This window comes from Ornithodoros turicata, chromosome 6 (assembly GCF_037126465.1).
Source record: "Ornithodoros turicata isolate Travis chromosome 6, ASM3712646v1, whole genome shotgun sequence".
NCBI classification, from domain to species: Eukaryota; Metazoa; Arthropoda; class Arachnida; order Ixodida; family Argasidae; genus Ornithodoros; species Ornithodoros turicata.
The window spans coordinates 61542837-61564209 of NC_088206.1; the positions used below are offsets into that span (position 1 = coordinate 61542837).

General features: G+C 47.1%; 2 protein-coding genes across 2 annotated transcripts in view; one reads left to right on the forward strand and one right to left on the reverse strand.

The window, feature by feature from the left end:
* On the forward strand, positions 1-9347 carry LOC135396899 (tetratricopeptide repeat protein 8-like). The gene is made up of 12 exons (XM_064628124.1): positions 1-246; positions 327-499; positions 737-896; positions 954-1088; positions 1219-1304; positions 1367-1454; positions 1513-1623; positions 1721-1860; positions 1949-2120; positions 7807-7929; positions 7988-8071; positions 9097-9347. Exons 1-12 carry the CDS (start codon positions 109-111, stop codon positions 9211-9213), a joined length of 1527 nt encoding a protein of 508 aa, XP_064484194.1. The 5' UTR covers positions 1-108; the 3' UTR covers positions 9214-9347.
* Positions 9244-21373, reverse strand: part of LOC135396900 (son of sevenless homolog 1-like) — a 23095-nt gene continuing 10965 nt past the window's right edge. The window contains exons 9-22 of the mRNA XM_064628125.1: positions 20777-20971; positions 20596-20713; positions 19825-19902; positions 19547-19759; positions 18143-18277; positions 17797-17953; positions 17616-17723; positions 16083-16238; positions 15817-15999; positions 15440-15727; positions 14839-14955; positions 14459-14732; positions 13321-13594; positions 9244-10460 (exon numbers count right to left, since the gene is read on the reverse strand). Of these exons, the coding sequence (XP_064484195.1) occupies positions 10190-10460; positions 13321-13594; positions 14459-14732; positions 14839-14955; positions 15440-15727; positions 15817-15999; positions 16083-16238; positions 17616-17723; positions 17797-17953; positions 18143-18277; positions 19547-19759; positions 19825-19902; positions 20596-20713; positions 20777-20971 (2567 nt within the window). The 3' untranslated portion in view covers positions 9244-10189. The remainder of the gene's footprint in view (positions 10461-13320; positions 13595-14458; positions 14733-14838; positions 14956-15439; positions 15728-15816; positions 16000-16082; positions 16239-17615; positions 17724-17796; positions 17954-18142; positions 18278-19546; positions 19760-19824; positions 19903-20595; positions 20714-20776; positions 20972-21373) is intronic.

The following is a 21373-nucleotide window of genomic DNA, read 5'->3' on the forward strand; positions in this document are numbered from 1 at the left end:
CAAGGCGAAAGTCAGAATAGAGATCAAAAGGGCCGCGCAAGCATGATCAAAATACGCATGTTCAGCGATCAATACCAAAGCTAAGCCAAGCCGAGCCGAGCCGTTCCCATGACGACCACACGCGTCTGCTACACAGTACATATCATGGACCCGCTATACGTAGCTATCAGTTTATTTCGTCGCCGGAAATTTGCGGAATGCGCTCAGACATGTACGGACATCTTGGACAAGGACCCTTCGAATCAAGTAGAGTGTATTTCTTTACCAATTAGTAGTAACGAAATGACGTACGCTCAGAGTTGAGAATCCCCACTAACTCGTTGCAGGCGGCCTGGTGCCTAAAGATGCAAGCCCTCACGAAAGAAGTATACGTAGACGACTTGGACGTCGATGAAGAAGGCCTTGCCGAGTCCCTTCTTGACGACCAAGCCGTGGCACGCGTTGCAAGGCCTGGGACGTCTCTACGGACACCGGCACAGAATATCAGCCATGCGCTCCGGTGGGAATGAGAGTGGTGTCCTTCCCCAGAACAAAGAAAAAAGCTGATTAACATGCATGTGGGAATTGTTGTTGTTGGGGGATTGTCTTCTCGAGCTACATATGTGAATAAAAGATGTTGCACGTGAAGTGATAAATCTTTCGGTTAATTTTTGCATGGAAGGTTGTTGCAAAGTCGTTTTGAAAGGTACATTCACCTCGTGCACTCTGACCGCAATCGAAATTTACTGCTGTCCAGGCCAGTGACTAGGTCTGGACGCCCTGTCACCGGTGTTGTCCGACCAGACACTCAAGGTGGCGGCGGGCCAGGTTTGGAACGGGCCATTCGCACGGCCCGCAGCGCTGCGACAGCGCGGCCCGCTACTAGTGCCTCGGCCCGCAAGACCCGTCTCTCTACGGTAAGGAAGGCTCGTTGTACGCCACAATTGTGATGCCTGGCGTGAACCATTTTGCAGGCGGTTGCTTTGGGTCAACCCGGCGGGCAGTTTATCAACCTGGCCCGCTTGAATGTGTCGAAGTATGCGGGCCGGCCCGCCATCGCCAAGCCGCTGTTTCAGTATTTGTACTACCATGAAAATGACACGCGCCTGGTAAGTTATCAACGTGACTTCATTGTCACAAACTAAGATGTAGCAGGTACTGATTATAACGATGTCCCACGCATATAAGGACAGGAGTCACAACTATATCCTTAGGAGACAATATATTTGTCAACTACAGGCTTTGGACCTCGCAGCGCAAGCAACTCAAGCCTGTGACTACAAAGATTGGTGGTGGAAGCTTCAGCTTGGAAAGTGTTACTTTAGGTATGCGGATTCCAGAAGACAGCTTTCGACACCATCGTTATATCCGAACTCTCCTTCACCAGACTAGGGATGCTGCGGGACGCCGAGCGCCAGTTTAGATCTGCCCAAACGCAGCAAGCTATGATGGACACTTTCTTGTGGCTAGGAAAGGTGATCAACGAACGAGAAAAATGAACGAATTTCAAGAAAGGACTCTTATGCTGTGCAGGTGTACATTCGACTCGACCAGCCTCTGGCCGCGCTAGAAGCTTACCGCCAGGGTCTGGATTTGTTTCCTGGTGACGCCACGCTGTTGACCTGCATCGGACGCATCTACGAGGTACGAAATGATGACGATGACGATACAAAGACACTTATCAGTGCCAGAAGAGCGTACAGCCATCATTGAATGTCTCTGCCTGAATTGTCCCTTTCAGGGCCTGCACGACATCAATCTGTCAGTCAAGTGCTACAAGGATGTCCTTACCCGTGATGCCATCAATGTTGAAGCCATCGCGTGCATAGCTACGAACCACTTTTACTCGGATCAACCTGAAGTTGCTCTTCGATATTATAGGTTGCATTCCGTGGCCACGGTTCACGAAGATCAATTGCGTTCGCATTGTAACCCTGTGTCAATTTTTCCTGAAGACGATTTCTCGCAGACGCCTACTGCAGATGGGAGTCTACACTGCGGAGCTGTACAATAACTTAGCCCTGTGCTGCTTCTACGCTCAGCAGTTCGACGTCGCTCTCACGTGCTTCGAACGTGCCTTAGCCATCGCAAACGACGATACGCTGCCTCACGTTTGGTACAATCTGGGACATGTCGGCCTAGTGAGTATATCAACGTTATCAGGAACTAGCTACAAGGGTACGCGCCGACCATGTTTAGCCTTATACAGTTGATGGGCCGTGTGGCCTAGAAACCTTTCGTCTCAGCCGGGCCTGCGCCCGGCTGTGATGGAGGGAAGGCCAGGTTCGGACCGAATAATATGGCCTGTGCCGAGCTGTAATTCAAGTGGAAACGGAATGCGCCCAGTTTCGTGCGCACGTAGTGCTTACGCGATCGTCGACACAGTTTTCCAGTTGTAGGAGCCGCAAAATCACACCGAATAGACCCCTAACCCGAGAAACGTCGTCATGACGTTGGTAGACAGACTGAAACCGAAACAAACCGGAAGGGGAGGGCTGGGTTCACGTATGGGCAGTTATTCGCTGCCTCCTATTGAAAGAAAAGTAGCACCGAAGGTCGCGTCCCTTTCAGGGACCATCGTAGACCGTAGACCCTCAAGACCGTAGCTTTCGGTCGCGACCTTTGTTCGCCCCTATAGCTTTGAGCGTAGTTCAACTCCACCAAATTGGTGGCGCTGTCGAACAGTATGACATCATTTATTTACAAACAGGGAGAGGTCTATTACCATTCGAAACTATCAAGGCAAAAAGTCGTCGACGCATCTGCCTCGCGCCACATACGGATGGGCAATTATGCAATTTCGGCAAATGTAGCGTTATTGATGTACACAGTGGTCACAGTTCGCAGAGGGGAACCCACCGAGGCATCAACGTGCTTTGGCCCGCTCTGTATAATACATGCAGGTTGCCATGTATACGCTGGTGTTTAGAGCGATTTGAAAGTTTAATTGCATCCTTCCAGGTGTCCAACGTCAGCCACAGTTTTTGCATCCTTTGCACAGCACATCCACCATACTCTCTTGCTGCAAGGACTCTTCTTGCTCTCACTCGTGCTCCTCCTCCCTTGTCGTTGACAGGATGGGGACAGCGGCGTGCGCGCGTTTTGCCGCGCGCTAATGCCGCCATTTTCGGTCAAACAGCGCTGGTAGGAGTGTGTCGCGAACGCGATAGTCCACCCATGTCTCTATCGGCCTGTGTTTTTTTTTTCTCTCTTTCTCTTTTTCCTGTGCGTGGTACCTGCATGGGAAAAAAGCACCGCCATGATCTCGCTTTTATTCGTCTTTTCAATGAAAGGTTTCTGGGACTCAACTCGACGGACGTAATCTACCAGCTCGCGTGACTCAGTGGTTAGCGTGCTGGCCATGTCACGTCGAGACTGGGAGGTACCCGGAGTGCCGGAGGTGCTGTCTGGGGTTTTTCCTGGGTTTTCCTCAGACGGCTTTCAGACATAATGTCGGCACAGTTCCCTTAGAAGTCGGCCCGGGACGCCCCTAGGGCGTCAGTCGTGACGTTGCCACCTCTGAGAGGCCGACAACGGCGAGCAGTTTCACCAGCACCAGCACGGTCGTAAGCAACGGTTTCCGATGCCGTTGGAAGATGGGCGTTTCGCGCAGCCCGATTCGGCTTCACGCGAGAACAAATGGGAGGGCAGCTTAACAGAAGTGCACATTTTAATTCCGACTTACTTTAAGGGACCGATTTAAGGGCAGCAGTGTATGTACACTGGTTCATGGTGGGTTGACAGTCGCACAGGTTTTGCTGCCGTACGAAGTTCGTGCACTGTTGTGGTTCCCGCGCCTGAGGTACATTTGAGGACGAACGCCAGCAAACTTCCTCAGCAAACCAATCACAAAACGGTAGTGAGCTTGCTTTGAATAAGGTGATAAAAGCACTGAAGCGGTTGTCGAAGTTTACTAACATCACGCGAATCAGAAGCTGCACTGAAAATCTGCTCGCATTCCTGTGTCGCAGGCTAACACCTCCTTGGGAGGAAACACTCTTAACATCGCTAGAGTATGTCCGTCAGTGGAAGCAGACGCCAGAAGGGATTTACGGCACGTCTCACAGCCTTTTGTTTGGGAGAGTACCATGTTCACAAGGAAACCGCCCAGGTGATTGACAATGCCACGTTTCACACCTGTGGTTGGCCAACACTTCTTCAGTGCATACTTCAAATCCTCTTTTTAGTCTAACAGAAAATAAATTTTCCAGACAATCATGCAGGAATTGTCCGGCAAGTACAAATTTATATTCCTGTGTGAAGAGGTAATCGTGCAGCTTCAATATCACATTAGTTGAGATAAGTATGCGTGTTTGGAATGGCTTCCAAGAACCAGAGAGGTTCACTCTGAGCTTTACTGTAACTGCGATGTATTGGTGCAGCTTCCTAATAGCTTCGGCATGCTTCTCAGGCTTGTGAAGGCTCAGTGCTGTAGAGGCAGAACGTGATGACATAGTGTGCCAAGCGAATGCAAGCTAAAAAAAAGTAGGCTGATGTTGTTGCAGCATGTTCTAAACCTCCGTGCCTGACATAATGGTATATTGCTGATGGTGCCTCTCGAAACAGTTGCAGTACAGTTGAGACCTTGATCATGGGAAAAATGTTAATTACTGACATGGTGCTTTGAAATGTGGTGGGCTGCTCTTAGTTCATTTCCTTCCTCACAATCAAGCACCGGCATAACATGCTTTATGGACTCCTCGTTCCTTCGCTCCTCTTCCCACATCAAACTACATGTATAACATTAAAAGAAATTAAGACTTCAATGAGCATAAAATAAAGTTCTACCATTGCCTGCCTGTCTACAATGCATGTTTACAAACCTCACATACAAGCGAGCAGTCGAACATGGCAAGACGTGACCTAAAGTGGGACTAGGAAGTGCCACCCTGTCAATGACGAGGGAGGAGGAGAGTGCGCATACAGGCACCCTAGGATAGATCTGCTTTTGCTGCCACGTTATGCAGTTCACGATGTTCGATCCTGGCAGGGTGCAGAACTCAAGTCCTTTATAATGCCAGTGTAGTTCAGTACATGTCATCTTTCTTCACAATTTTTCAAACAATAAGTGACTACGTTGGTGCTGTTTTACGCACCTGAAGGTAATGTAGCATTTGCTTATGCTGCAGAAGTGGTGAACATATCGACATTGTGATACAGTTGAACCTCTATATAACGAATTTGTAAATGCTGGCCCTTTGTTTCGTTAAATCGAGATATTCGTTAAATGGAACACGCCAAGTTAAACAAAGATGGCCGCCGCACTACCAGCGCCGCGCGTACCGCAAATCATCATTTGTCATAAAACAGGTACTAAGGTAAGAAGGGCACAAAATATCAAGCTTTATTCATTACATAACGCTAGGTAACGCGTAATTTGTGCACAATATCGTTCTGAGCATTCATAACCTTCGTAACTCCTGATGACCTCGACTGCTTTCTCCTACGCGATCGCGTATCGAAGTTTCTTGGTTGGTTCACTTGCACTCATGACGACAGGAAGGAACAACCGTACACCGCCGAAAAGAACGAGAAACGGGTACATGTCACGTAAACGTCTGCGCCGATGGAACCTTGAACAGCAGCGGCATCATGCCCATTTTACCACCGTCAGCATCAGCGGCGCGAACAAAAACAAGTAATGAAAAGGCACAAAACCGCAACGTACTGTCGTCTTCATCAACACAAGCAAATTAGACTTCGCGAGATGTCAGCAATGCGTGTTTTCTTGTCCGAAAACAGGTGCGAAGAGACCCTCGCGCCGGTTTCGAAACAGCGTCGGCGCAACGATTACCGGCGGCGGAGACGCACATGTCGGCACGCTCGTGCCTACAGCACGTGACAACCGAAGTAACCAACGAAAACTCGCGTAAGGACAACAGAGAGGGAAGGTTTCTCCTCCTTTTCTTCGTGGTGAAGGGGAAAGACACGCGCAGAAGAGCCCAGAGATTTCGTTAAATCGAATGCAAAAATACATTGGCGTCTATAGGGATGCGTTCGTGCAACGGAAATTTTTCGTTAAACAGAGGATTTCGTTAAATCGACGTTCGTTATTGAGAGGTTCAACTGTACATGTATTGGAATTTTTGGTGTCACACCAAAAATCAGAAATCCATGTCCTGGCCAAGCAGGCCTTGGCTTCCCTTGTAGGAGCCATTGAGCATGTGTGTATCAGCTCTGCTGCGCATAAACGCAGCGGCTATCATTAATGACCTTTTGTAACAAAAGTTTTTTTTTTATCGTTCATGTTTGTTGAGAAAGTGAGCTGCAGAGCAGAGAGTATGTAGTTTTCTTTTCTAAATGGTAATATTCCAATTTGAGAGGAGTTTTAATCACGCCTCTGTGATTGGCAAATGCGCAGTCCAAGAAATCTAACAAAAGCAACCCCAGTTGATGTCAAAATGTGTAGAAAAATCTGAGCTGCTCTCTCAGTACAAATACAATGGTTCCAAGGAGCCTTCGATGATACCAGTGTTGTCCGAAAAGTGTTGCCCCTTAGGGTGGTTGCTCCTTGGAGATTGTGGAGGAAAATGGGGTGAAGTGAGTGCTGTAAGTTTCACAGTGAACTAACTTTTTGGTATACAAAATTCTGGTCAGCAACTGCAACAACAATTTTATAATAGCTCGCGTATGGTAACCTGGTGCTAGTAACTCCTTGCAAATCCACTTTCCAGAAAGCATCTAATGTTTTAATGCGTGTAGTGAATGCGCTTTAATGTGTATTGCCCTGCCGAGAGGAGATCGTCATTCCGTACTTCGACGCCTCGTGACTCCTCTGACTTCCCGCCAATGGGCCGCCGACGTTCTCCCCACAGCCATGCTGAGCAAAGTTGATCCAACGCTCGCTTTCCGCATGCCTCGACATACCTCTCGTCAAGATGCCTCATTAGTACATCGAATGTGATTGAGGCAGTTTGACTCTCCCCAATGCAGTCACTGCGGTGCTGTAGAAGATCTAGAGCATATTCTTCTCCATTGCCCACACTACCAACCTTCCCGAACCGTACTCTCTGGATCCCTTAACGAGCTGGACTCTTACCCTCTCACAAAATTGCTTGGTCCCTGGCCACATCCAGCCCAGAAATGCTCTGCCCTCAAAGCTCTCTACACCTTTATGGATACCATAGGACTTCGATTCTGACTGTGAGGGGCTTATCGTGTAAGGGGCTCATTATTTCATTCCCCCCCATCACCATCAGCAGTGGGGTAGAGTATCGCCCCCGGCGATGAAACTCTCCATTCATCATCTCCTAATAAACTTGTTGTTGTAGAGTAAAAGTAGTGAAGATACAATAGTACACGGGTTGGAATCTGGAGTGCAATGGTGGGTGGTGGTTGGTCTGGTGGACGCAGTGCCAAACGCTAAGCGACGACGCATGACAAAACAAGCCTGCGCATGGGTTTTGCCCATGATAACAGTTCATGATAGTGTTCATGATAGTGTCATAAGTGTTCATGATAACAGTTCCAAAAATCTGATAAGCCAATCGCCCGGTTTCTTTGAAGCGAGTGACATCACATTGCTAACTGATAACTTGATTGATAACTTCCTTTAGTGTATCGTTTTCATTGACTTCTTCCGATGTACTATGTACAATCAGGAACGGAAAGAATGGAAATCTTTGTGGTGGGCTGCAGAACGAAGGTAGCTTTATCTTCCTGTGTTATCCCTAATAAAATACTCTTTTTTTAAACAGGCATCTGGTGCATCGCTTTCATACCAAGCACAACAAAAATATTGCATATATTTTTATTGCATATTTTCAGTGCATAATCTGCGCTCTAATCATCATGAAAGTTACCTCATGAAACCTAATTTTTCTTCAGGGTGCAGGTGACAGACGTCTAGCTACCCAGTGCTTCAGGCTAGCCCTCGTTTATGACAACAACCATGCAGAGTCCTACAACAACCTTGGTGTCATTGAACTATCTCGCCGCAACCACGACCAGGTACGCGCCTCGTGACCAAGTACCTTACTGCGGCCCATATATATTAAAATTGTTATAGGGAAAGGCGTACTTCAAAGCCGCAGCTGAACTTGCATCGCACCTGTATGAGCCAGCTTACAATTATGCAATGCTCATGGAGGAGGTAGGTAGCAGTCCACCAATCACCAGCCTACATTCTTCACTTCTTTGCATAATTCTTGCCAATCTTCAATGATGATTAGAGAGCAGATTTTTTGGCACTAACAGGTAGCGCTCTTCGTCACATAAATCGTTCTAGGCCAACCAACCTTCAGAATTGTATCGTTTTATCTTCCGCTTGAAAGGAGAGTTGATAGCCCCCCTTTCTCAGCTTATCAGGTGACAGTCTCCTGTCCCTGTTTGTGTCTAAAAATCTGCTGTCTAATGATGACTGAAACCAATGGCCATTGAACATGCTCGTAGTGCCAACAAGTGTGTAACTTGTCAACTACTCAAGGGGCATGGGATCCAATGCTGCTCGAGAAGTTGACACCTTACCTGCTTGGTGGCACCACACACATGTTCAATGTAGTGGTTCTCAATAGTGGCTCCTTCTGTGTAGGGTGGAGTCAACATTTTGACTCCCACCCTCACCACGCATGAATGCTGTGCTCCGATTTCACCCACTCTTTCAGATCTCCTCTGTTATGCATTTACTCAGTTCCAAAATGTAGTGTGTAGCTAAGCCTATAGCTACACTCTTGTGAGCGCATCGTGAGCTGTGCGTCGGAGTCAAGATGGCAGAAATTCGTAGCAGACGACGCGGTTGTCCTCACCTTACAGAGAGGGAGCTAGTATAACGGCACCCTAGTTCAATGCAGAGCCGTTTATACAAAGAGTTTGCCCATTCTTGGATCTCTTGCCGCATCGTGGGTGGAGACGGGAGAGCCGTCGTTGCACCTCCTAAAAAGCCCTTATGAAAAAGGCTTACGACCCACAGTCGCCTGTGATATGGGGGTGCTTTCAAAGGACGAAGTACGTGTGTGTCTCCCCTCCTTGCATCGTAAACAATGCTCCTGATCAACGTGGTGTCACATGACACGCTCCAAGTTAGGCTCCTCCGAATGGCCACTCCCTCTCTATAAGCAGCTCTGGTTGAATGGCCTTTGGTTGCCCCGTATGACAGGGTATAATTCTTTGAACTTACAGGAAGGGAACTATGAGGAATGCTTCAGATATGTACAAAAGAGTATCCAGGCGTTTCCACAGCATGCAGATAGCAAGACTCTTCTCTCACGGATGAAGAAGCTCTTTTCTGCTCCGTGAGCGCAGCTAGAAGGAAATATACTCATCGAGTGCCGTACCACATCTTCGTTTATTTCTCTGAACAGTTTTGCTGGTAAAAGGCTCCACAAAGATCGCTCTTATTGTAAAACTCGTAAATAAATTAAACCACATTTCTCTTGTAGTCTCTCTATTCCATGTAAGTCTTGTCCGCTAGATTTTTTTTTTTTCCTTTTGTGGGCAGCGTACATTCATTTATTAACACTAACAACAAACATTGCGAGTTACTCAGGTTTAGTCCTCGGACCAAAAAGAGCTTTCAATATTCCACAATATGTTGCAAATGCCCTACTACTAAGTTTCTTGAAACCTGACTGTACAAGACACGTCAGCACATATATGTACAGCAAAAACAGCCTCAAAGAAAAATATTGACTAACACTGTACAGCAATTAAATTGGCTGATTATTTACACAATACTGCCATCGAAGAAAGACTGAAATCTTCCCTGTACAATTTCCTCGCACTCATAAACGTCCTGCACCGCATCTTCCGTCATCCCTCGTCTTTGGAATGCTGCACTCCAAGCAACGGTGTGCGTGGGTTGGCAGAATGGAATAATATCACAATGTCCATTCCAAATCCAGACGACTTCTGTGCCTCGCCGATAACACGAAGGCTCGTTTCATCCACGCTTCGCGGAACATGGATATATACATTGCAAATCTGTGCCTGCCTGCACATATCCTCTTAGGTACATTGTTCAGGTTGTGACGCAACTGTGCGACACATCAAAATACTGAAATCTTTTGTAGTACTTACAGCGTAACATAACGTGGGACTATACAGGAGCCCCCGAACCTGTGGCCTCCAGCAATCACTGCGGAGTTTACGCCGTGACCAATCAACAAGCCACACTCTCTGCAAAAATCTGCCGCAGCCTCGCACGCTCGCTTTTGGCACGCTCCTCTTACCTGTCTTGGTTCCTCCCCTCGTTTCTTTGGGGAGGAGGGGGCAGCTACCTGGCATTTTGGTTCATCACCAGGGGCGGTTGCCGGTGGGTCTTGGGTGGGAGTTGGGGCGTACGTAAGGGAGGGCGTGGGACACCAGCCTCCCGCCGTGCCAGCACGCCCGCCAAGTCGCCGTTGTGCGCGGAGTTGCGTCGCGGCAGAGCCTCCGCCGTGCTGTTGCGCGGAGGGGGCGTGCGCGGTAGGGTCCATCCGCCGTCCCGTCGAGGAGGCAGAGGAGGGGGCGACGACTCTCGGGGAAGCACAGAAGGTGGTGGTTCCCTGAACATTACAGAGTACAGTCGGTGAGGCGAGTGCTGTTAGTCTCACAGTTTGTGACGTGAACAGGGAAGAGCATCAGAGCGTCTATCCCCTTGTCGGATGCGGAAGCACATGTTTTATGACTTGCGGAGCAGCACATATATTGGTGTTTGCTACATGTTAATTTGGGCTCTGCTCGTGGGGGGTAAGACTGCGTCGCACAGGGTGTCGAACCGAAATGTTTTTCGTTCCGGTTACAACATAAACGATCCGGTACCGGTTCTGCTCCTGAGCAAAAAAATAACGGTTCATACCGGTTTTTAACCGGTTCCGCTTCTGCTGGGAATATTCATCCCCACAAAAAAAAAAATCAATGTTACAAAATGTAAACCCGTTTATTCCGCATACATGGTATTTAATATTCATAAACAGCTGTGAAATTGGTAGCTCCTGGTTCGTGTAGGTCACTTTCTGTTCAAATGGACTTGTTTGTCGTGACGTCATACGTAAAGTACTTTCATGCTGGATTGGAGCGATCGCGTCCCATCCGAATATCTGTTGCTACTGTCTAGCCAGCAAGCACCACCGCACGAGTACAACGCGAATCGAGGAACAGCTTCGCTCACAAACGCGCTCGACGGCTCCGTTTTATTTTCTTCATGTCCTGTCCACAAAACAGTTGCCACTTCGCACGGGCTTGCCCTCGCGTATACATAAATGTATTCAACTTAGCTGCTCTCAAACAAGGGACGCGTTGCACGACATTACCGATAAACAAGCCGTTATGCAGCCCCCTTGGGTCGCTGTTAGTTGAGGAGAATTTGCGGGGATCAAATTAAAACGAACACTACGGCACATTGCTAGAGAGTCACACGTACCTCTAAGTCTGTGTGCGTGCGCGAACGATAAACCATGGAGCCTAAGGGTCATAGTATACCGACATACATTCCACAGTAACCGTAACCCTCGTATGGTATCCATGACATGACTTCAGAGCACACGACGTCTGTTTCATTTGCCTATCCGTAGTCCAAACCGGCGAAGTTTTTTCTTGGACCGAAAACCGTTAAATATATTTTTCGGTTTCCCTCCTGAGCGAAAAAAAACGTATACGGTTTCGACTTCGTTCCGGTTCGCACCAAAATAGCGTTTTTCTTTCGGTTTTCGTTTCCGGTTTTTGGTTCGCTCCGACACCCTGGCATCGCACAAACAACTTTGACATTTTGTTTGTGTGTGTGTGTCATGTACATTCTATAATTCAATTTCACATGCACTCTCTTAAATTTCAAAGGCTCTATCAATGATCGTATTTTCTATTAACTTTTGATTAAAAAGGCCAAGGCTCCGTTAAATCCGAAAGTGCAACCAACCTTGGGTTCACGGAAAGTTTGTGCCGCCGCTAATCTGAACCAACTTTGTCGTATATGGTTGTAATGAACTTTCAAATCAATTGCATACAGTAGACCCACATATTTCTATGGATAAAGTAAATTTAAATGTGGCAACACTCCACTTTGGGCTACCCAAGTGAATGTGCGTCCGATACGGCAGCATGAAAGTTTAACGAGGAAGTTTCATTAACCAAATCTCATGAACCAATCATGTTTGAATGAAAGGAAGTCAACTGCATTACACTGGAAGGCCTCTTTCACTCCTATAGTCACTGATATAGTTCTGAACTATATCATGAACCGACCAGGCTTTCATTAGCTTGGATAACATAAGTGGTTGGGATATTAGCGTTTTGATGATTTACAGTCAAGGCCGTTTATTATGATCTTCGATATAACGATAACTCCGATATTACGATCAATTTGCTGGTTCCCGTCAGCTCACCCATTGAAGTACACGTAGACAAGACGATCGCCACAAAAGCGTTTCTCCAGCATAGCGATCAGAATTCACATGGCAGTTGGTAAAACGTGTTCGTTGAAAACAAATTACATCAGCATTTCCAAGAGCCTAAGCCTCTGTGAGCGTTAAAGTAAGAACGCAGTGCGTTTATCTGCGCATGACTGCGGGGGATTAGACTTCGAAAGGGCGGAAGGGGCTTGCGAGAAGTAGAGGAGGAGGTTGTTCCCTCTCCACATCGTTCTCTCGCCCTCAAGTTATTTTCTGGCTTGCAGTGTGCTACGATGGCGTCTGCGATTCCGAGACGCGTTTGGACGGGGAAAGACGTGGCTCAACCCGAAGTTGCACGTGATCGACGGATTTTGTACTGGTGCAAAACCTCGCTGTGAATTACCATGGCTTCGTAAACGTGTGTTAGCAGACAGTTGCGCAACCCAAACACGCGTCGATAAATTACCCGTGGGGGAGGTATGTTCTGATGGGCAATGCAGTTCCGATAGTGAGAGTGATGATGACTACCACTGGATGACGAGCAATGGACGAAGTTGTCGATCTCAAAAGGTGTGGAGCCTCAACTGGTATCAGCGGTTATGTTGTCCTTGGAAAAGCTTTCGACACAAAGCTGCGTCAATTTAGAGCTAGATAAGACGCTTTTGTGCTCTCAACAAATGCGCATTTTCAGCGGTGTTCTACTCGTGCCGTTCTACTTCGTTGATGCGATTCTGACTGGCAATTTCGCGAAAGCTCGTTTTTAACGATAACTCTGACATAACAATTGGATTTCTTGTTCCCATCAGCATCGTTATAAACAGGCTCTACTATATTTCCTTTGCATCACAGGAGAGCCACACAGGATGTTCAAGTGATGTAGAATCTGTATTGGATTAGGACCTTTGATGCGGCAAACTTTTACACCTACCCCAGCGCTAGTTTACAAGACAAAACAAAGTAATGACAAACCTGGTGTAGCTAAATAGTAAACAGTAGCAAAGAGTAAACACGTGCAATGGTCTCGTACGGTAACACCCACCTAGGTGGCAGCTCTGGTGGTAGCAAGTCGGCCGAAGGTGGGTCAAACACAAAGGCTGTGGTTGGAGACGCGGGGTCGCACGACGATGTCGAGGAGTCCCGTTTCTTTCGCGGTGGCAGCGGAGGAGGAGGCAGCAGCGGAGGAGGGCCCATTATCAGGGGCGGAGGCGGCCCCACGGGTGGGGGAGGGGGTGGATGCGAAGGGGGAGCCGCAGGAGGGCAGGCGCCTTGCGCAGGAGGAGATGCCTGGTAGATGCCTGGAACTGCGGACAGGGCTATGTCAAAAAAGAACAAGCTTTTTTTTCTACTGTTAGTTATGAGAAATCCAAACCAAGGCATACAACATGAACTAAAGAACAACAGTGATAATAGTCCAACAAAAAGAAACTAAGGGAAAGCAAGTTGCCAAGCAGAAACCAACAATGTGCCAGCAGCGTGCATAAATATCTGTAATTTAATGGCACACTTCTGCTTCACATGTCACAATATGGGCCTGCACATAGAAGGTGGGACACTACGGGCACCACCGTTACGAGGCCCAAAGCACACACATGATCAATGATGTGTGGCGAAGTACTGACAATTGAAAGGACACTAGCACTTTTACTTCAGTATTGATGATTGTTTCAAAAACTGCGTGTATCACATCATTTTCTCGATTTTATAGCTAGAACAAGCCCAACGGCCAATCACAATGCCTCAATAAACTACTTTTTACAAATTCTGTGTCTATCCATGTATTCACACGAGCGACATCCCTACAAAATATTCCAGCGGAAGGAAAAGCAAAAAATTTCTCATGGGGCTGAGGCTCCGCCACATCTTACTTTGAGCTTTCGCAAGGTGTACTGGGCACACAGAAGACGACACCATCTGCACTGTCGTCTGCTATGGAAAATCTTGTGACTGAGCCACAGGATATTTCCCGTGGTTGGAAGAGCACGAAAAGATATGACGTTGCGTGCTTACGCGGCAGGAGAAAGCTATGACGTTCAGCGTATCTTTCGCTGGAGTACTTCTGGGAATGTTGCTCTTGTGTGTACACAGAAGAACACTTCTATTCAGAAGTCGAGAGGCATTGTTTCTGGCATTGCCTTGCAGAGCCTCTGGTGCTATGTACAAAAACGGCACTTTCTCACCTGCACCAATAAGAACAGAAGCAAAGACACTGCTGTCACTGTGGAGGGAGGAGCCATAGAGAGAAGTGCCATAGGGGGGCGTGATGGGTGTGGAAGGACTGGTAGGGGGTGTGGCATCCTCCGCCTCTGTGTGGGGGCTGGAGCCACTGACGCTTCCCTGAGAACCTCCACGGATCCCATCGAGCGCCTGAGGTACGTGATGACTACCTCCGGACCTTGGAAGCCTCAGCTTAATGCCCGGGGATTTTAGGGGCAGATCTGGCCACTTACGGGGCTAGAGAAGACATAGGTTTTATTGCGAGGCCTTCTGTCAAACAAAGATTCACTTCTGAGGGGGAGGGATGTGTTCTACTTGGAAGGATTCTGAAAGTTCAACTCACAAACTTTGGTGGTTGCCTGCAGCCACGTGGCTCTATCTCCAGGGACTTGGCATAGAGGTAGTCATTGAACTCTTTTTCGGTTTGGCTCTCCTGAGGGTTGAGGTTTTCCAAAAAGTTCTGCAAGTAATATGTAGGCGTGTACACAGTGTGCAGGTTATAACTAGGAAATTTTTTTTTTCTAAATTCGGGGGTAAAATCTGGTAAATAAACATGTGCTCTAAATTCATGCGAATTTGGGTGGAAAAACTTCCAGTATGCTATATTCAGGGAGAGATCAGGCTCTATTATTCAAACAAATTGTACTGGTTTGGTACAAACAGTGATGTAATTGTGTTTACTGTCAAACGAACAAGTGTTCCTTCCTACAGATGTTCCAGTGAGGGCAAAACTGGGTATCACCCTAACGTGGCAAACTTCAATTCGGGGTGCAAATTCAGGCTCTACTTATAAAGGTGTGGGTCATCGTAGTACTCAAGGGGGTCACATACTGGAAAAGTTTGAGAAACACTGCTCTAGGGGGTTACACTTCACGGATATTCAGAACAGCTCCGCCACTTAGTACCACTACCACGACCGAGTGGTGCCGAACCAACGTCCATACCCGTATGTCCTGCTGTATGTTCAGGCAGTAAGGCTGGTTCTGATACTGCTGGATCTCTCCCGTTATTTCTGCTACTTTTCTCCTCTTGCTGAAGTTGATGAGCCCCTCGTGGTTCGGCAGAAAGTCCAGGTTGCCCTCTTCAATGTGTAAGATGTTGGTCAGGTACATGCCCAGGAATGGGACACACGGTGGGTTGATTGATCTAAGTTTCTCTTGATATTTCTTGCAGTGATCCGACTGAAGTTCGAACGCGTCTTCCAGGGCCCGCTTTAGGCTGTACTTGATCGCCTGCACAAAGTCATTCGACAACGCCGGTTCTGAAAAAATATCTGCATCGGGAGAATCTCGCTAATGCGTTTTATGTGGTGAACACTAACATTTGATGTGTGCTCAAGCCGGTGAACACAGGCACTAGACATGGCACTGGAGACTGCAAAAACACCGGTGAAGTTGTTGAGCTCCTGGAGCACCACCATGACCTCTAACATGCGTGACATGACGGCCACACGCTCTTCGAAGTTCTCACTTTCAACTATACACCTTTCCAGCCAAAAGGAAAACTGGAAAGAAGAAGAAAAATAAAATAAAATAAAAAATTGTTAGGTGCGAATGTCTGAGGGACAGAAAGCTCTCTCTCTCTCACATTAGAAGAATGATGAATCATCTTAAGTAAGTTGGGCGACGTCTTGTTCTTGTCCTTTTTGGTCCATGCGGCATTCACCAATTCCGATGGTTTCACCGCTCTGTACAGGTCAAACTCTAGAAGCGTCAGCTGACGCGCAATCTCGATCGGATGTAGCTGTATTGAGGAAACAGTGATGACATTGTGAGGAAACAGTGAGGAAACAACGAGGAAACATTGTTTGATCAGATTACATTAATAACGCCATAGCTCAAGCATGCATTCTTCTATACATTTTCCTTTTGAAACAAAACAGTTCTTGACCGTGGCTTCCCAGTCGGGGTCAGCCATAGAAATCTTGCGGAGAGAGGCTAGGAGGAAAGGCGTGGAGGAGGATTGGAGGAGAGCAAAGTGCTCTTCCCTCTCTCAATGTATGCGCCCGGAAGCAGCAATACTGCATCAGCATGGAACGTTGCATATTTTTAGCCCGTGAAAACAGGCACAATCGTGAAAACTGTTGGCAACGCTTGCTCCACTGCTTCCGTTGGCTACGGATTTTGTCAGTGTCCGCTCCTATCCAGGCTCGTAGCCAAGGCTGGTCGAGGCAGCGGCTGTGGCAGTGTGGGGTGGTGTAGTGTGAGCGAATGTGGTGACCACGTCTGCACATGGTATCCGTTTCGTGCCTGCATTTTTTCCCCAATCTTAGGGCTTCAGCAATGGATTAGGGCTGTGTGTTACTGCGCCAAAAAACCTTTTTTGCGTTATGTTTGGTGTATGCTTACCGGATTCTTTTTTTTTTTTTTTTACACGCGGTACGTATACCTTCTGAACTCCACAAGCAACTGTTACGCGTAATGTACATGGACGTTTTGTCCGTGTACAGTTTACGTGTTTCATCTTTGAGCGCAGGCCTCGTTTTCTAATAATTAGTGTGCTGCGTATAAACGTTATGTTATCCGCTAAGCTTAGCGGCGGAGCAGAGTGCTGCCGCGGCAATGCTGGCTGACTCAATATGGTGCTCTCCTCACCTGTATGTCCCAGTTTTGGAGGTTTCCTTCTAGCATACTCCTTAAGATTTCTATAAGGCCAGCAGTACTGCTGTAGATTGGCTTGTTTGATGAATGTCTCGTTTTTCTCTCCCCCCACCCCCACCCATTTATAGGGGCGCTAAAGTTCAAAAATCTCTCCTTGAGGACTGAAAGAAGACGCTCACTTGACACCAATACAATTGATTGATGAAAGGGATTGATCCGTCGTGTCGTGTAAGAACAGCGAGGCTGGTAGTAACACTGAGAATTTGTTCAATATTTTTTGCAACAGTGGACTGTGAGCATCTGCTTTCATGGTAGAGAGTGAGACACATCTGAACATGCAGTAGCCCCGTTCCATTTTTCACACGCACAGGTGCTTGAGGCCCTCTCTCTCTCTCTCTCTCTTTCACTAAAACATACTTAAAAGTTAAAACCGGCCATGTAACAAACAAGTCATCCTAAGCGGCTCCTGGAAGTTGTCAATTCTAACAAACACACCCCTGAACCACACTTGGAAACTCACCGTCAGGATGTCAAACTTCTCAGGTGCGTGGGCAAGGTACCACTCAATGACAGGGGGAGACTTTTCGTAACTAAAAGTGATTTCTCGTTGTTCGTCCTGTTGTTCACTCTGACAAAGAGAGAAGTTTGATCCAGAAAGACGGTAATAATGTTGAACAGCTTATGAAAATGAGTCAACTTACTCTTCGCTGAATAACTTTGTTAATGGATTCCACCCACTTCCTCATATTCTTGCCTTTGATTCGGTCCAGGAAACCACGCAATTTTTCTAGTAGTGCTGCATCCCGCTCAAAGTCGTAGTAATGGTGATCTACCCAGTGCCGCAGCACGTTGAGCACACTGCAATGCATTTGGAAATGGACGCCACGTGATGAATAAGCAATATCACAAACATAGCAGAAAGTCTAAGTAGTGAACATCAATGCATATTAAGGTCTGGGCATGATGTCGTCATACTGCATAGCATGCTTCTGCAAGGTGTGTAAATACTGTACTGTAACTGTTCAACTGTATCTTAGGAGAACCCACCGAAACTGGACAGGTTGACTATATTCCTTCCGGAACCGTTTGAGACACTCGCGATACAGGTTTCGAGCAGTCTCAGCTTCAGCTCCATCAACATGGTCACCCAGCTGGGGAGCTGCTGGCTCTGGTATCGCAAATGTGAGGATGCAGTTAAGGAGGCAAATCACAACAGGGTGAACATGCTCAAGACCCTCGCTTTGCGAAAGCAGACAACACCTGCTTCAAAGCTGAACTGCCTAACTGCAAACAATATTGCCCGTAGTTATGACTTAATCATGATCTGCTAGATTATAGCGACCATGTCATAGGCACCCTTCCCAGCGCCGCATTTAGAAGCTAGCGGTGGCGCTACTCATCGGCCTGGCTACTGCTTACTCAATTTCTGCAATACTTTGTACATCAGCTTACCTTAGTATTTTTGCACAAGCGGTGGATGTCCCACGGGAGATGTTTCATTCTAAAGTTGATTATAATCATCATTCTACGCGTTTTTATAGGAGCTGTTGCTGTCGTCTGCTACGGTAGCCACACGTCCGTTTCTGCGCATTCAAAATTCAAATTTCCATTGTCCGATCACGATGCAGATGTCGCGGGCTGATGAGTAGCGCCCCTAGCGGATCGTGCGGACGTAGCTCCTCATAGGGGTTGCCGATTATGACTAGGGCCTGACTTTTTCGGGTTTTATTTTTGGCCAAATTCGGGGGGTAAATATCGGGCGATATTTTTCATTGGAAAATTCGGGTGTATTCGGGTGAAATCCCGTTACGGCATATTCTGTCGTCAGGAATTCGGGTGTATTCGGGTGATTTTTTATTGTTTAATAAAAATTTGTCTTAACGTGGAACTAATGTTTAGCAATGTTATCAAACTTTATTTTAATACACCCCTATGAGTGTGCCACGCGACCCGGATGTTTTCGGGTAGATTCGGGTTAAACCCGAATTTTACAGATTTCGTTCGGGGGGTAAATATCGGGCGGATACGGGTTTAACCCTAAAAAGTCAGGCCCTAATTATGACATGGTCGTCATAATCTACAGGTTTTCCCGGCGATTTTAATCCAAGTGCCAGCTAAATTAATCCATGCCCCATAAAGTTTGCATGGCACATGGATTAATTTAGCTGGCACTTGGATTAAAATCGGTGGGAAAACCTGTAGTAGGTCGTGGATTTAATGCACGATAAATGCTTAGAGTAGTACCTGAAACATGAATGCAATGAAGCTGAGCAAAGCACACTCTGCTACCTGTCGGTAGCTTAGATCGCTTGGCCCAACGCGTGCCCCCTGTCAACACGAAAACATCATTTTTTTGTTTCTCAAAATTTTGAGGACACTGGGCCAATTTCAAATTTGGTATCAACACTGCCTGCACAGCAAACACCGACACACAACGTAACAGAAGGATATCTCTCGATGAGAAGATCTAGGAGCTCGTGCGGCTGACAGAACGACCGAAAGGTGGTGAGGAAGGTTCGCACAAACATGGGGTCCGCATACATGTGGTACGTCAGACGCTCAACCAGCTTTAGCAACGTGGCCCCCTTGATGAGCGGCACCCCTGAGCTGTTCTTGTTCTCCACCTCAAACACTATGCAGGCTTCAGAGTCTTCCAATGAGAACCTGCACAGATGCCAAGAGCCACGTTTGGTCTGCGTGTAATTCAAAAGCCAACGCGAGTCCCTCACCTGTAATTCTCCGGCAAGCGTAAGGGGTGCTTCTTTTCCTCCTCTGACAGTATGCTATCCAGAGTTCGTTCCAACATACTAAAAAAAGGGGAGGAAGGCTTTGAGAAAACAACCAGGCATGCACATGGATAGGGCCCGGAATTTTAGGCACTTGCCTATAAACGCCTAAATGCGGGATTTTCGGGGCTGCCTGCCTTTTTATTGACTCTATTGGATTGTAGTTTTTTTTTTTTTTTGATGTTGTTAGATGCCAGCCTTTTGTTAGAGGTGCAAGTGCACCTTTCAGGCTCATGCTGAGCTGAGTTTTGGTTTTTGTTTCTGCATGTTTGCACCTTTTGTTCCTTTTTGCGTTTGGTTTCCTTCAGTACCCTGGTTTGCTAGAAGGGGTTTGTGCATATTCGATCAAAAGATTTTGCCTTTCTTGGCCATTCAAGACCTCCGAGGGCGGAGAACTAAAGGTATTATTCAATATAGCGTGGTTTTTTGCCGCCTCAGCATTCGTGTACCAGAAGTCAGAACTTGTACAGTACTGTAGCCCTTAAAGGAGCAAGTTTTCCTTGAAGGAGCATTCTGAAATACCAACATTGCAAAAGAGCGCACTAGATTAACGTGCCTATTTTGGTGTTTTTGAGGGCCTAAAGGCCTGCTATTTCAGTCATATTTAGTGCCTAAATTTCCAGGCCCAACACATGAAGCGTCATTTCAAAGGAAAGAAATGACATGCAAATGCAGAAACACAGTAAAAGACTCGCATAAGACTGCTGAGCATACCTTCGCATGTTGAGCATGACCAGATTCGCCATCCAAGTGCACTTCTCTTCCGCATTCTTCGCAAAAAGTGTGGTGTGCGGGGCATCTCGTGGAGCAATTTCAAATGCGCACTTCAACTCTAAAAGAACACAAGGAATGCCAGTTACAATATTGCGACGAAGACACCACATATCAGCCTCACCATCTGTGTCCTCTCTGTCGATAATCTCGACCTTGCGGAGGAAGAAGCACTCTTTCAACCGGTACTCTGCGGACGGAGCTCCTGTGACGCTGGTACGTTTGTTGTTGTGTTTGCACAGCAGCATCAACCCGTCGAAAAGGAAAACGTGTCGCTCTGTCAGTCGCCTGCCAGAACTGACTTTGCCAAGACTTCCCTCTGCAATGATGGAAGGAAGGTTTCGAACTGTCCTTCGGTGTCCAAGGATGCTATTTTTTGAGGCGGTCGTTAACATTGACAACGTTGACATTGTCTGCACCTGCATCCACACTACTAGAATTCGCAGAAGCATCCCCTTTGCTTGAAATTTTAGGTGCAGATACTGAGCATATTCGCACAGCAGCATTCATTGCATTTGTACGAAGATTTCTAATATAATGAAGAAGTTACGTAACAAATGCGTGTACCCATCTAGAAACTTTAGTTACACCATGTCATCCACAGTGCAACAGTTGTTGCTGCCAATTAATCCCCATTAACTACACCACAATGCAACAGATGATGCACTTAGACACACTATTTTTGGATTCACTAAGTACTCTCAATTGCGGCTGCATTTAG

What these genes read in the sequence shown, in the direction of transcription:
- LOC135396899 (XM_064628124.1), top strand. Translation starts at nt 109, where the DNA reads ATGACGACCACACGCGTCTGCTACACAGTACATATCATGGACCCGCTA. An exon ending in AATATCAGCCATGCGCTCCG is followed by an intron (nt 500 to 736) that starts GTGGGAATGAGA and finishes ACTGCTGTCCAG; the next exon opens with GCCAGTGACTAGGTCTGGAC. An exon ending in GTTGCTCTTCGATATTATAG is followed by an intron (nt 1,861 to 1,948) that starts GTTGCATTCCGT and finishes GATTTCTCGCAG; the next exon opens with ACGCCTACTGCAGATGGGAG.